A 16,744-nucleotide genomic window follows, 5' to 3' on the forward strand; every position below is an offset into this window, starting at 1 on the left:
AACAAATATGATGCTGAGAAACATGTCAATTGGTTTACTGAAAATACTCGCAAACTGCTACATGGCTCACTGTATGTCATTTTAAATGTAATATTTTTATTGGTGCAGGTATAGGATCCCTTATCCGGAAACCCAATATCCAGAAAGCTCCGAATTACGGAATGGCTGTCTCCCCTAGACTCCATTTTATCCAAATAATCCAAATGTTTAAAAATGATTTCCTTTCTCTCTGTAATAATAAAACAGTAGCTTGTACTTGATCCCAACTAAGATATAATTAATCCTTATTGGAAGCAAAACCAGCCTATTGGTTTTATTTAATGTTTAAATGAATTTCTAGTAGACTTAAGGCATGAAGACCCAAATTGCAGAAAGATCCATTATCCAGAAAACCCCAGGTCCCGAGCATTCTGGATAACAGGTCCCATACCTGTATATGATCGTCACTGAGCCACTGCTCCTAGTCCTTATAAATGCAAGGTAAAAAGAATGCAGTAGATGTACTGCTTGTAGCAAAGCCAGATTTATTAGTGCATATTTTTCACTTGCAGCAGCTCAAGCCTTACTACTGCTTCTTAGTTCTGTTGATTTTTCTGCAATACAATCCATCTTCCCACATATCCATTAGGTATTGGGTGGCCTGCCTTGCATTTCCAGGTCAGTGAACTGTGGCATGTTGTCTGTGCTCTCTGTATTAGGAGTGATGGGTGAGATGACATGTTTAATACGTAAAAGCATAATGAACAGCAAAAAAAGCAGCATGGCTAGGAGTCCAAGAAATAAGCCCACGTACATGTACAAGGTGGAATATTTATCTGCAGTGGTAGGGGTTGCCTCTGTTGTTACTGTGGGAAATTGCTGAACAAAGATAGTTCGGTTTCCTCTGTATTTAAAATAGGCTTCAGTCATTGCTTGAGTTGAAATTACTTCTTTTGTTTATTTCAGTTAATCGTAGTGTGATGTTAGTACCAAACCTGTCTCCATGTACTGGAATAAAATGATCTCATAGCCCTTGAATTGTGGACTGATATTCCAGATAAAATGCTGTGATGGCCCTGCGTGTGAAATGCTGCTCTTCATTTGCCCATACGCAATATATAATCATAGCTTTCATTTTCTTCTTTTTATTATTCAGAATTAAAATGTGACAGTTTGTAAAATGTTCATGCCTTTCATGGAAACAAAGCTCCTGGCATATACCTTACAAGACAAACTGTGCAGTAGAAGTATTGGTTAAAGCTATGCTTTGGGCTCTGTGAGGTCTCTTCTTTCCAGCTTGACATTTCTGTAACACAAATACAGGGCTTTTATAAAACCTGATACAATTGTTTTTGGGAAATTTAAATAAACAAATATACAAAAAGCAAGGAATACAATACATCTAATACAATAATTTACAAAATATATGCTAAAGTTTAGAACTATGCTACCAATCAGCCAATGCGTCCAACAGTCAATATCTGTGTGTTTCACCAAATAGCATTGTTCCCTTCATTCACTGCAGCTCCTTTCACCTACTCATCCATTGCTCCATTCACCCAGTGGCATAACTAACAAGGGTTCAACGGGATCGCACCCATGTCCTGTTTCTTCTGATCCTCATAGAACTTCAACATCTGAGCTCTATTAACCCAAAGCAGCCAACTACTTTTAAACAGCAGTTCAGTGAATGCCACCTGGATCCTGACTGAATGCTATGGGTATTAGATTTGAAGCCTAAAAATATTTGGAGGCTAAAATGGTAGCTACGACAGTTTTTTATATACACAAGAGCCATATATATATCATAACTAACTCCTAAAAATCATAACTTCATTTAAGACAATAGGCCCTGTCCTGCATTTTTTTACCATTTAACACCACTTCGCCTTGTTCCTAAATGTCCTATCATTAATTGGGTGAACAAGAAGAAAATAAACAATGAAATTCCCAGTGTTCTTCATTAGTGTTACAGTGCGCTTGCAGTGTAATGTCCTGCTAAATGGTTAGCTGATCCTCTGGATATTTTTAAAGAACAAGCCAATTACCTTCTGAAATGTAACCTCAGTCAGGGACTTTACATGCTGTTAGGTGATTGTACTGTAAATGGAGTGTGAAGCTTTGTTTTGCTGGTGGCAATAGCATTTTAATACGTTTTTCTACATTTCCTCTTGAGAACCAGTGGCTTAGAAGGTGATCATGTCTTAAGAAAAACCCCATGTCCCCTGCTGATTGCTGTTCTACTCTGCCATTGGGTAAATGTTCGCTATCCTTTACTAACAACTGCTGCTGTTTTTTATAAACCCGCCTTGTTAAATCTATAAATAAAACACTATAGGGCTCATTTATGTCCGCAGTTGCAGTTGCTTAAAAATAGATAGCATTTATTAAGGGCATTTATAACTAAACATGCTCCCAACATTTGCAAATAGCTGTGCCAAGGGCCAATCTGTTCCAATGAATTGCTCACCTATTCACACAGGTGAGTCTTGGACTTCCTGCCCTGTCAAATGGTCGAATATCGAGGGTTAATTAACCCTCGATATTTGACCCTCGAAGTAAAATCCTTCGACTTCGAATATCTAAGTCGAAGGATTTAGCGCTATTCGTTCGATCGACTGATCGAAGGAATAATTGTTCGATCAAACGATTAAATCCTTCGAAACGAACGATTCAAAGGATTTTAATTTATTGATCGAACGATTTTCCTTCGATCAGAAATTGGCTAGAAAGCCTATGGGGACCTTCCCCACTGTCAAAACTGTGTTCATGGCAATTATTCTGGAACCAGATAGGAGAATCCAGACTCAAACTACCAAATACTCTATGTTGGTGTTTTGCCTATGTTCAGGTAACATTATATGTTTCCCTTCCACTCATAAAAAACTGATTATCCTTATGCTAGAAATAAATGCCTGTAAGTCATTTGGAAGGAGAGCGTGGGTCAACCTGCAGATGAGTGTATAGAATCACATATTCCTGTCAGAAAGTATTCCTCTAGCTGTATGCTGGTTATGAAGAGTAGGGAAAGATGCCAATAGAAAGCAAAATCCATAGAGACCCATCTATACTACAAAAAGTCATAGCTGTAGATTTCATATTCTTTTCTTTCTGATTGTTGAATAGTGAATACTATAGACCAGGGGTAAGCAACTTTTACTAACAAAAGAGCCATTTTGCCCCCTCTTCCACTAAAGAAAAATTGTCTGGAGCCACAAAACACAACACAGCTTATAAACTTTTAAAAGTTTAATTTTAACTGTTAAAACAACAGAATACAACAAACAGAAGTGCAGTGTGTATGTGTAGGCCTACTTTAAAATAAATTAAACACTGAATTGCACAATTAAATGCTAGTGTTCTCATCTGTTTAATGTGACTTCTGTTTCTTAAGCTCCATGCTGATCTTCCCTCTCTTCTCTTTAGTGTGTGACTGTGGTTAGGACCATGATGAATCATCTTGCTGTGGCTCAGTCTTGCCTGTCACTCCTGGGACGTCTATACAGCCCTCGCTCCTGCTGGCGGCTTATCGCCGTTAGCTTACAGCGGTCACACACTCAAGAAGCTGCCAGCAGGTGTGAGGGCTGTATAGACGACATGATAGGCAAAGCCGCAAGACCGAGCCGCAGCAAGCAGAATGAAGAGCCGCATGAGGCTCCGGAGCCGCTGGTTGCCTACCCCTGCTATGGACTAAATAAAGTAGAGCTTATATCAATCTACAATTATTAGGTACATATTACAGATGGTTTTAGTAAGTAAATTGCTGAGCATCATTGGCAGTCTATATTTACAGTGGTGTTAATATTAAATCTATTCCACTGAATCACCCATTGCTGTCCAGGCTCCTTATCCAAGACCAGCATTTACAGGTATCAAATAACTAAATGAGAGTTTTCTGTTGTCTTTTTGTAAGGTTTTTTATGCCTGCATTTTATATATATATATATATATATCAGTAAATTGGCTGATGGGAAACTGATGAGTCATCTTGCCTAGTTTCAATAGAATAATTTAGATCTGACAGTAACCATGCAATACATTACAACTGTATAATAATGCACCCTTCATCTGACCTAGAGGGCACATCTTTTTAAACTATTTCTCTTGCAGGATATCAGTTTAATTAAATAATATATATCAAGTTTCAGAGCAGTTTATTTCAAACATCTCCTGACAGGTGCATAATGACATATATTTCAGATCTAGAAACCAGCTGCAGCTCCCAAAATTTAATTTATATTGACCACTTTTACCTAGATGGACTGCAAGGTCTTAAGGGAACTCAACTGTCACATCTTAGGTCTTGTGGGAATTTAACTTTATCCTTTTCCTCCTTATGTTTGGCACTCACCTGTCAGTCCTTATTAAGATTAACATTTAATGGCCCAATACAAATGGTATTACTCATCCTTTAAGAGATCTACCGTGGAAGTTGTGCTTTATAGAGAGTGATTACAGGTAATGGGGAAAATATGTAACTGCCCTTGCTATGCTAAATTCATACCTCCATTTTTTGGATCAAGAAATTTTACACTCCAACATTTGAAATCTGGTTGTTTCCGACTATGCCAGAGCAGCCCAACTATGCGCAGACACACCCCTGAGATCTGCTCACGTCTTGGCACGTCATGCCCCTTTTAGGGTTCATAATTTGGGGCTATACCACCTTAATACAGTTGTTAACAAACCACAACCATTCCGGCTTTATATAAATGTGTTATAACATACAGTATAAGTAGAGCTATAGGAGGTGAAAGGAAAAATGTGATCTCTTAATCTAGGCAAGACTCCTAAACACCTATAAGGGTACCCTAAAGCTGGCTGACATTGGGGGGCAGATTATCAAGGGTCGACGTGAATTTGAGGGAATTTTCAAGTAAAAAAATGTACTTTGAATTCGAAAGGAAGTAAAATAGTTCGGACATTCGATAATTAAAGTACTGTCTCTTTAAAAAAACTTTGACTTCAATAGTTCACCAAATTAAACCTGCCGAAGTGCTATGTTAGCCTATGGGGACCTTCTAATTCATTTTTTTAAGTTTTTGGAAGCCGAAGTAAAATCATTCGATCGATCGCTAAAATAGTTCGAATTGTTCGATATGAACAATTTAATCATTCGATCGTTCGATTTTACTTCGACTGAAGGAACCCCAAATTCGATGAAAAAAACTTTGACTTCTATATTCGAAGTCAAAGTATTTTAATTGGATGGTCGAATTTCAAAGTATTTTTAACTTCGAAATTCAACCCTTGATAAATCTCCCCCTAGCTGTCTAGACAGCGTTGGCATCTAATCTTTGCAGGATGACATTGTCCTACTGATAACTGGTTAGGGATGTTTGAAAATCCTGTTCAGTGAGGACCAAACTGGTTTGTGGATGCATTCCTTTCCCATTAGGTCTGAGCAGGCCCCGCAGTTTGTTATTCTTAATTTGGTCCACCACCTGGGTGGCCAAACCAGGAAAATATATACTAATTTTTCAACCTCATCAGTTTAAAACATGTTTTACTACTATCAACATTTAGGCTGTAACTACTCTTGATACTAGACTTTAGAGGCAAAATGATCAGATGAGGTGCTGTATTATTGCTGTCTCCAAATAATTTGTTTGCTACATATGGCGAGCATATGTGCACAATACACAGAAAATGGAGACATATATGTGCATATACCATGTAGCTCATTTACTGTTCTTTATTGTGTCTTTATATATTGCTTTAAATTAAAATCTAGTATAATTATTTTAAAATTAAAATCTCTGCTTTAAGTTTGAATCAGTTTACATGATAACAATCTGCACAGTCAATCCTGTGAAGGTAGAATAAGAAGACTACTGCTATATGGGTTATGCAAATGAAGTTCTAATGAGAACAAGCACAGTGCTTTAGGTTCTGCTCATGATAATTACAGAATATTACCACTTGTCATGCACTTACTTGAGCCTGATTCCTCTCTTCTGAGAGCATATTTGTCAGTCTGCAGGAGATGAATACATTAAACCTATGGGGCTTCCTTAGAGGTCTAAAGATAAACTCTGCCTCATAAAGAAGGAATTTTGTAGGGAAAATCGCAGCAAGAGAAAAAATATCTTCTATTAAATATTCTGGCCATTTCAAGGAAGACGCATTCTTAACAGAATACTAGAGATAAAGTTGTTTATGAAATAGAAAAATCAGCATTCACTAGAGGAGTAAAATCAATTTCTAGTTTAGAAAATGGGGATCCAGTTGTGTAGCCAAAGATCAGATCACACTGGGCGATCAAACATAGTGTATTTTTCTGTTCAATCTATATGATATTTCAAGGAATCTGTTTAGCTATGGATTGGCAATTATCTTGGTCCAATAAACACATTGAATATGTGCCAATTCAGTCAAAACAGGACAACATATATCCATGCCTGAGCACCTTTAAATATCAATTGTAAGAAAGATTCATTAAAGGGCAAGTAAATATTCCTTTTTAATCTACCATTTCTATATTTGTAATGGAAGTGTTGTTCACCTTCTAAACACTTTTTTTCAATTCAGTTGTTTTCAGATTGTTCCCCAGAAATAAAGACTTTTTTCAATTTCCATTATTTATGTATTTATTTTTTCCAAAATCTTATTTTAAAGTTGAATGTTCCTGACTCTGGTGTTCAATCTGACGACCCCTCCCCCTCCTAGGGCTGCTTCAGAATGTGAAAAATGACACTTTAGACTTTAAAAGGTGAATGTCTTGATTTCCTATTGCGTTCCTTCTCTAATTTCTCTGATGATGATTTTTCTCTGGCCTCTTTGCACAGCCTTCATTAGTCTCACACAAGCCTCCCTATAGCATGATAATACCTTAACAAGATGCCTACAGGGGATGTGTCCTTGCAGCTTAATCAAACATGGTCTGGTAGTACCTGGAATACACATGGCTGCATACTAAAATGCATGTATCATCCTATTCTGTGCTGTAAGCCCTTATAAGAGCACCCCTCTGTAGTGATGGGTGAATTTATTTGGCAGGCATGGATTTGCGACAAATCTTCGCGTTTTGCCGCCTGCAAATGTTTTTGTGAATCTGCGGCAAAAATACATCTTGCTTGTCAAAATTGTAGTGCACATAAAAATTGGCGCGTCAAAATTATTCAGACCCATTGACTTTAATGCATTTCGATAAAACAGTTGCGTGTATAAAAATTGCTGCTCATGTAAAAATTGTCTCACATTAATTTCTGTTTGTAAAACAATATATAATTTAAGGCTGTCACTTAAGGCATTTCCTCCACTGGCAGAAAAACAGAGGTGGAGAAAACACCTATCTGTTCTGAATTTCATCCCAAAAAGCAAGTTTTGTCCCTCCATTTGTCTAGTCAGTTTCCTCCCCAACACAACAGGCTAAATGATAGTGCCCAGGGAGACATGTATCATATTTTTGTGGAGGAATTAAGCACCAGATTGCCAGACTCTGAAGGTAAAATTAAGGCAGGTATAAAATATAGAGGAAGAACCTGAGTTATATAGAGCTTTTCCAAATATAAAAGTCTCTACACCAGAGAAGCTCACAATCTCATGTCCATTCCACATGGTTTGGTTAATCAGAAGCACTGGAGTCACCAAATCCAAAATAGTTGTATTTGGCCAAATACTGAAATGTCTGAGTCTGATTACGCCAAATACCAAATTCAAACCTTAATTTGTATATTGACATTTGCCAAAATATGCCCCAAATTTTGCATCTGAAAACTGCTGGGTTTAGCTGCCCAGTGATGTAAGTCACACTAGGTACTTAGGATACTGCCTAGTCTATATCATGATCTTACCAGATCCAAAGCAAATCCTGGATTTGTTGCAGCCCCCAAAAATGTTATGTAATGAATTGTAATTGCAAAATGCAATTTTTGGATCATGCTTGGCTGGCTGCGTTTGTAGAACCCTTGTAAATTCAGCAAATGTTGCGCCCTGGTTTGAAACAAAAATAAAACTGCAATCTACCCCAGGTCCAATCACTGAACTATCCTGTTATCCTGTACACAGTAAAAAAGAATATGCTGCTATTTTAAATGTTTCATAGTATTACTAATATTTTGGATTTAATCCAAAGAACATAATACAAATCAGTAGGATTCATGATGTTTATTTTGAGATACAAGTATAGATTTCATAGGGCTCTAGCATTTGCACTCTTGCACTCAAATATCTGTGGAATGAGTTCATAGATGTTCAGTGTAAGAATTTTCCCCTTCCATCCCAACAAATAAAAACAGTTCTTGTCTTACTATAATGAATGCCACAAGCCTTATTAGTCCATTATATGGTTCATGTGCTACACTGATTTAATGCATATGATTATTTGCACTGTGTATTATTAGAATCAGTGGGAAAATTCAATAGGTTTATATGAATACCTATACAAAAAGATACAGAGAAAGTGTTTCAAAAATAAACAAATGGCAAAAAGTGAGGTTAATTTCCTCAATATATAACAAAGACATCAACAGGGTTTATTGTTTCGTTTTGATTTAGGTGATTTGTACAAATATATAAATGATATATTTTCCTCTCCTATTTCTGACAGTTTTGCACCTGGAGGCAGAAAATGCCTAGGACATGTGCCTGCTAAACAGATGCACACACACTTCACTTTCAATAAGCATACTCTGCACTCCCAGGCATTAATGCAATAAATTGGCCATATTGCTAGTAAAAATGCTTGCACTGTTTAAAATAGGCAGAACGGTGCATGGCTTACTAAAATGGCATTCAACATTGGTCAGGTTTGGAAACTATAAACATGTTAACTGAATATAAAATCAAAGGTTATTCTTCTCTTTTCTTGTAGAGGAAAACTGCCACCAGAATGCTGTTTTTTTAAAGCCAAAATGGAGGCTGCCCTGCAAGCCTAACATTAAATGGCTTAGTAACAGGTAACCTTTTCCCCATTCAAGTACAGTACATCTATGGATGCTTCAGAGTTGTATTTCTAGACACACTCTTTGCATTTCTAGTTTTGTACACCAAAAACCTTATATTACAGTCAATTCCACAGGTGCCCTAGGCATGGAGCATGTGCGGTAGTTCTATTCCCAGGGCTGTCCATGATCAGGCCTCCTCAGACCCCCTTTGTAATAATTTTAATTAATTTGAAATTAGTAAAATGATTTGCACCACTATTTTGTAGAAGGGGAACGAGACAGACATTATTATGAACACATATTTATAAAGAGCCAACATATTCCTCAGCTCTGTACATGTAGCAGAGTTACAGCCTATTAGACAAGGAGGGATATAGGTTGCAAGGTTTGGCTAAAAAGGCAAGTCAACCTGCAATATACATTTGGTAAAAATGTTGAAAGCTTTTAAAGTTATTTGTAAAAACAATTGTTATTAAAAATAGAATTTGCTTAAGGGGGAACCCCGGCTTCCAATCCAAAATCTGATTAAGAGGCCCATATAACACAGAAAACTCTAATATACCCATCACAGTTATCTGTTTCTTCAAAAAGTATCAATAAATGCCATTTTCTATGCTGAAATCCAACTGGTTAACAGTTCTTCTCTTTCTGCATCATTTAAAATCCTGGCAGGAAAGGAGGGACTAAACATGGATGTAACAAAATGTAACAACTTCTCCACAGTTTCAGCATGCAGGAACTACATAACCCACAATGCACTGCACTGTGATTTTCTGTTCCTTATTAAAAACACGTGTGCAGGGAATTGTTGGGTTTGGAGGATACAGGCTAAGGACAGCTTGCTGTTGATACAAAGTAACAGTAGTCAGCCAGCTCAGCAAAGTAGTCAGACATCAGCAGGAGAGCAGGAGGCTAGGCTTACAGAACTGTCCAAAACCATTAAAAATCATTAAAAGTCTACATATTTTTAAATTAATGTATATTGCAAAGTTGCTTGAAATTATGTTTACTTTTCAAAAAACTAAAGTTTTTGTGGCGTTCCCCTTTAACGCCTTAGTTCCCCAGCAAAGACATGTTTCGAAAATATAGAATAGAAAATATAGAATAGAAAAGGACAGACAAACATTGGTTTCAAAAAGCAATACATACACAAATAACTTTAAAAGGATAGAAAATTTGAAATGAATGTACATGGCAAAATTGCTTTACTTTATGTTTGCTTTTATTAGGCACATTTTTATTTTGGGGTTGACTTGTCCTTTAAAGTGTTTCATGAAAAAATGTGGTGCAAGGTTGAGTACACTTTTCAATATAGGGGTTGTAAGACTATTTTAGTTCAAGGCCCCTTCTGTATTTGATATCAAGGGCTTCTGTATTTGATATCAATATTATGGAAAAATGGGGGCAGCTGGGAAATTGACAAAATGTCTAGCCCCATGTCAGATTTCAAAATTGAATATAAAAAAATCTGTTTGCTCTTTTGAGAAATGGATTTCAGTGCAGAAGTCTGCTGGAGTAGCACTATTAACTGATGCGTTTTGAAAAAAACATGTTTTCTGATGACAAGATCCCTTTAAGCCCAATAGCACTTTAAGCCAAATTTTGTGTCCCTTAGGTCTACAGTTGTTGTGACTTACTATAGGACATAGCACTGTGGTCTATTAAAGTTAGAGGCAGGGGTGATCCTGGCCCCTCCACCACCTGAGGCAGCTTGGTGTCCCTCCTCCCCGGTGCGCTCACCTTTTTGGTCGGGAGGGTCCACAAGGGTGGCAGAGAGGGCCAGGACACTGAGCCAAATTTCTGGTTTGAAAACCGGAAATTCGGCTCTTAAACTACCAGGAGCTGCATTTTTGCCGCCCCTGGTACCCAGTGGGGCACTGCCGCCTGAGGCAAGTTACCCAACTCGCCTCATTGGCGCTCTGCCAATGAGGCGAGTTGGGTAACTTGCCTCAGGCGCTAGTATTCAACTGCCTGGTTAGAGGTAGTTGAATACTACATGGAAGAGACTGGGAACTTCTTTGTGTTGAATGCTAAGCCACTAACTAAAGAGAGAGCTGCCAAGTTATTAGGCACCTCTAGGTGGCACCTCTAGTGACTTATGAAGAGTTCCTCTTCTTCAAAAATGCACCAGCACAGGGATACTGCTTCCTAAGGGATTCCTCGAGGCTCGAAAGCCTGCCCTCTCCTGACCTAATATACCCCACAGACCCAACCCCTGGGGACAAGCCTCTTATGGCCAATTTTTAATACAAATTATCTTGCTAATACCCTAAGATATAAATTTCTTAAACATCCAAGACAGAACTTTGTTCTATTTCAATTATCCACCAAAATGAACAAATTGGCTATTTATGGAGAAATGTAATGAAGTCTCTAATGGAATCTGTGCAATGTAAACACTTTGTACAAACAAATTTACTTTGCTCATTTTTAATGTCAGTTTTGAAACCAAATTTGCAACTCAAAGTATTTTATTGCAGGGTCTCCATTTTAGACTGTTTCCACTTATTAGGTCAGCTACATGTGTCTATCACAATTCTAAGCCCCCTGTCCTGTAATTTCCCTGAATTACAATTGTATAGGCATATCCTCACCCCTGCTGTCCTTAGTCTTATTCTCTTTCAGTTTGTATCTTCATTAGGGTAAGGGCACACGGGCAGATTCGGGGAGATTAGTCACCCCAGAGACAATTTCCCTGAACTGCCTTCCGCTACCTTCCAACTGGCTATAATGAAAAATCGCCAGTGGGATGGCACTCGTAGCAGCTTTTTCCTCGTGAGGCAACTTCGGGTGACGTCAGAAAACGAAGCGTTGCGCTTCCCGCTGGCTATTTTTCATTACAGCCCGCGGAAGGTAGGGCAAGTTTGTCGCCTTGAAGAAGAGATTTGTCGCCTGGGTTAACTAATCTCCCTGAATCAGCCTGTGTGCCCTTACCCTAAAGCCTGGTATAATTGGTTTCCCTCATTATACAGCACTGCAGAATAAATATTTAATAAATCAATAGCACATTTGTTGTTTACTATCGTAAGTGTTCAGCTTTGATAGATTTTGGGGTTATCTTCTTAATACAGCCATCAGTCTGTCAATAAGACTCAAAAAACACATAGACCTTGACTACTGAAGAGTATTTTGAATTCTGTTTTGAAGAGCCTGTTTATTTCTGCTCTCTGTGTGAGCACCATTATTCTCTGAAATGGAATGAGGACTGACTGCTGCCTGGGAATGGCTCTTTAGCAACTGCTAGAACTTAACTGCTTTAGAGTGAAAGTGAACATTGGTAACAAGGCTTTCCTTAGCAGATCAAAATAGTCTATGTGGCGACAAATCATTTAAATAAAGCAGGATAACGTTATTTATGAGTATATATATATATATATATATATATATATATATATATATATATATATATATATATATATATATATATATATATATATATATATATATATATATATGGGTAGGGCAACTGTTATCCAGAATGCTTGGGACCTGGCGTTTTCCAGATAATGGATCTTTCTTATTTGGATCGTCATACCTTAAGACTACTACAAAATCATGTAAATATTTAATAAACCCTATAGGCTGGGTTTGCTTCCAATAAGCATTCATTATATCTCAGTTTGAATCAAGTACAATGTACTATTTAATTTTTACAGAGCAAAAGGAAATACTTTTTTAAAAATTGAATTATTTTATTATAATGGAGTCTAGGGGAGGTATTTCAAAACGTTTTGGATAACTGGTTTCCAGTTAATGGATCCCATGCCTGTACAGTGCTGTACTTTTAGAATACACTGTTGGTACAAACAGTGTAATCATTATCATGTAGCGCCAGCAAGTTATGCATTCATTGTTATAAATATTCATTTATAACAACCAAGGATCTTACAATAATTTAACAAAGAAGGGTTTACAGAGTCAGAATGAGATCAGAGGTTCATATTCACTAGAATTTACAATCTAAACGAAAATGTATGCAGATGCTATGAGACATAACATAACAGAGTGTTATCTGTCTTGTAGAGCAGGTACTCAAGTTGGTGGGGCTCTGCACCTTGTGGTGGATTAAAACTCTAGTCACTCTGGGTCACATCACCCAACTCCTCTGCATGCACAGACGCAAACAGTTGAGAACATGCGTGTGCATGCACAAGCGAGCAAAAATCTCGATAATGGACAGCACCTCTTTGTATGAATAAAAAGCCTTTATTGTTACATGGCTTACGACCAACGATACAGTAACGCACAAGCGAGCACATGGGCAAATTGAATACAGGGAGTTGATTACAGTGCGGGGAGTAAACAGTGAGTGGTCAGGGGAGGGACAAGTACCTGGACAAGGGGTAGGCAATAGAAGTGGTACGTGCCTAGTGCCTCCCCACCGTTGCACTCTAGGTTGCCCATGTTGCCTTTTGACCCTCATCACTCTCTAGCTTGTACATCTGATTGATTTACTATCTAAGTAAGTGCTGCCCACATACCTCCACCTCTGCATGCAGCACTGCTAAATGCAGGCAGTTCCGTTTTGAGGGTGGGACACAGATTTTTGCATTCCATTCTAGGAGCACCAAGATCTATACCACGGGATGCAAAGTACACAATGTAAAAGTGTTCTTCTTTGCACTTTGCTTCCCATTTTTTGCATTTATTTACCACAGCTTTCATTAATTAAGGTAAAAAGTGCTGCCGTTCACACTGGCAGGGGCAGTGGCCAATAAATGCGAGGATGAAATCGATGCTAGTGCAGTGCTAGTAAATAACTAATAAATACAGGTTGCTGGCCTGCCTTGATTGCAAACAGATTGTATGTCAAATAAATGCAGCAAGAGATTGAATAGTTTAAGGTTTGAGATGACAGTGGATGTGGGTGGTGTGAAAAGGCAGTAACAGGGACAGCAACAGAGGGACAAGGGGAAACATATGATAAAGAGAAGTATGCTATCCTGTGGTTAGTGAGGAGCTAAAACAAATATTTTAACAGTGGAGAGGAAGGTTTTCTTTTAAGTGAGAGTATGAGAGAGTTTTAGCAACTGCTTGCAATTGCAGATGAATTGCAAAGCAAAAGGCAACAGCTTTAACTATATATTCATGTTGTTAGACGTTTTCTAATAGTAATATTTTTTTCTGTAAAACCTGCTTAGGCTGTCAGTAGATGCTGGCTACAAGAACTGGAGGCTGCATGTTTCATTTTCCTTATATCAGGTTAAACACTCAATCCCATATTTATATAAGCTCTCTCCAACATTATTGGCCTTGCAATGCACACTATCCCATAGTTGCAGCTCCTTTCCCTGATACTCTTTTGCCTTACAACACACACAGTCCTATAGTTGCAGCCCCCTTTTTAAAAAAGGAAATCATGAATTGTACTTCCTCTCTGTGCACAACACTACATTACAAGTAGGGATGATTCGCCAAATTCGAGCCTGGCCAAACCAAATCCGAACCCTTAAAGTTAAATGACTTTAGGTCACATGATTACGGAAATTGCAACAATTTTTCCACACTGATTTTTTTCACCTTTAGATTCAGTTTGGAATTCAGCTAAGTTAAGTTAATTCGGTGCAAACATACTTTCAAGGGGTACAAATATAATGTCACCATCCTAAAGACAGTAACTGATAAATTATTAGTAAATGAAGATATAGCAAACTGCTCAAAGTTCTCTGATTCTGAACTTGGCTGCATAGATTATGTTTTAGAAAAATATAAGTAATTACTCAGAAAGTTTTCTAAATTCTTAGATAAAAACCCAATACTTGAGTTTTGCCTAATTAAAACATGTGCCATAATAGGCTACTTTCCAATATTCACTAGCACTAGAGGGCATCTACCATACCAATCATACGAAAATTGTTCCCCTTCTCCCTAGCACTCTGCTTGGTGAAAGCAATAGAATTTTATAAAGTTAACACTCTTTGCAAGCACTGTGCAGACCAGTACTGGGAGCTACTTATCATCCAATCCTACATCACAAAAATATGTATATAAACAAGCGGGGGCACTAGCTTACCCAAACATGTACTCTACATAAGGGTCTCGAGGAGGGTTTCTTAGATAAAAATTCGAATGATTCCCCCAAGGGAGTGTTTCCCCTCACCTGCAGAGGAGAAAACAATTTTTGCATGATAGGTGCCCATTCACTTAGAAATGTTCATGGTTTTGAAATTAACTGTAAATATAACTGCTGTTGAAAGCACTTTCTTTTCTCTGCTCTGAATGTTTTGATATTTCAAACTATGTAGTAGAAGCCAGCTGATATGTGAAAAAGCATGTAAGGCTGCTATTTTGCTTCAAAAGACAGAACCAACAATACAGAAAGGGACTAAAAAAAAAGCATGCTTTCAATTGCAATTGCATTGAGATATAACTTTAAAACTGTTGGACATGTTCAACAAATGTCTGTTGGAAAATTGTGCAGAGTTAATTTTTTTTTTTTTATTTAGAAAAATTGTATTTTTGGGGAATCATCCCTTTATTTCCCTGTGTATGCTATCAAGAGTGCCATGTATTTTCATTTCAGTTGCTCACGTGACCCTTCATTATACTGATTGCAAACTACCATGAAGTGCCAGCTGGGGATAGTACATTCCTTTAGCTTAGCTACTGTTGCCACAACAACCAGTGTATTCTGTTCTAAATTTACATGATTTTAAAAAACATTTACATTAGTGTTAAATATTTACCTGTTGGAATAAGCCACATGTATGCATCTCAACTGCACTAGGATATATTGACAGAATCCCAGCTGTAAGGCAGTCATTTCCAATGACATGTCTGTAGAAAACTTTTTTCCTGCTGGTACCAAGGAAATAATTCCCAATTTCCCTAGATAGCAAAAGAGTGTCCTTGCAAGCCCAAGTCCAGGCACTGCCAAATCCACCTCCTTGAGCGGCAAACTGATGTGCCTTCCCCAGTAGTGCTGGTGCCTGCAGGATAAAAGAGAGAGAAGCAGAATATGCTAAATGGGAGGCTGATGCTCAGAGGGCTTTGAATAAGTTGACTTGCTCCCTTCCCTGAGCCTACATAGAAATCAGGAAGATCTGGCTCCACCTTATCATGAGGGAGGAGAGGATGCTGTGGAGTAGAGACAGGGAGGGTTAGGGGAGGAGGTGGCAGAGGAGCAGAGAATAAAAAGATGATCTTGCAGATTACATTCATAGAGTTCTAAAAGCTACATTTAATGTCTGTAACAGAGAAACACATCAGAGTTCAGTGCTATGGCCGTACAGCACTTTATAGCTGAACTGGTTGACACTTTTCTATTTGATGCTATTTAAGGGTTACCTATTGTAAATTCAGATCTCGTTGGAACTGCTGCAAATTTGGAATCATAGGGGGGAGGCAGTACTACAGTGCAGCCAGCACTGATTTTTTTTGTGCAGTCATGTGACCAGGTGCAGCATTGTGCCAGTGTGGACATATGAATCAGACCTGATGTGCCAGCTGCATCCTCAAGATATGAATGGAGGGAGGGGCATCTATTTGTTTTGTGCATTGTTAATTTAAGCTGTCAGAATCTAAAGCTCAAATATATGTTCCTTTTATGCAGAAAGTAATGCCCCCACCCCCCAGTAGTAAGTATAGGATTTTTGTCTTGTTTACATTACAAACATACTATGAACCGTGTTAGTGAATCAACGTGATTGGTAAATAAGGGATACTTTTCTTTCTCTTTTTATAATTTACATTTTAATATACTGACAAATGTCAGATCCCTATTTTATTCAATTTATCATATACCAACAGACAGATCTCCTTATACTAAATCGATACTATGAACTGGACATGTTATTAATAACACAGGTATGGGAGCTTTTATACAGAATGCTTGGAACCTGGAGTTTTCTGTTATTTGGATCACTGTACCTTAAGTC

At 37.9% G+C, this 16,744-nt stretch overlaps 1 protein-coding gene across 2 annotated transcripts; it reads right to left on the reverse strand.

Moving 5' to 3' along the window:
- Positions 1-504: 504 nt before the first annotated feature.
- Positions 505-15,902, reverse strand: LOC108700106 (serine-rich and transmembrane domain-containing 2-like). Of its 2 annotated transcripts, XM_041575056.1 has the most exons (3): positions 15,554-15,902; positions 14,881-14,967; positions 505-1,285 (listed from the first exon to the last, which is right to left on the reverse strand). In XM_041575056.1, the coding sequence occupies exon 3, from the start codon at positions 907-909 to the stop codon at positions 625-627; it is 285 nt and encodes a 94-aa protein (XP_041430990.1). In that variant the 5' UTR covers positions 910-1,285; positions 14,881-14,967; positions 15,554-15,902; the 3' UTR covers positions 505-624. The 2 variants fall into 2 exon arrangements, with proteins under 2 accessions (XP_041430990.1, XP_041430989.1); XM_041575055.1 differs by lacking the exon at positions 14,881-14,967.
- Positions 15,903-16,744: the final 842 nt, after the last annotated feature.

This window comes from Xenopus laevis, chromosome 8S, assembly GCF_017654675.1.
Source record: "Xenopus laevis strain J_2021 chromosome 8S, Xenopus_laevis_v10.1, whole genome shotgun sequence".
Lineage (NCBI taxonomy): Eukaryota > Metazoa > Chordata > Amphibia > Anura > Pipidae > Xenopus > Xenopus laevis.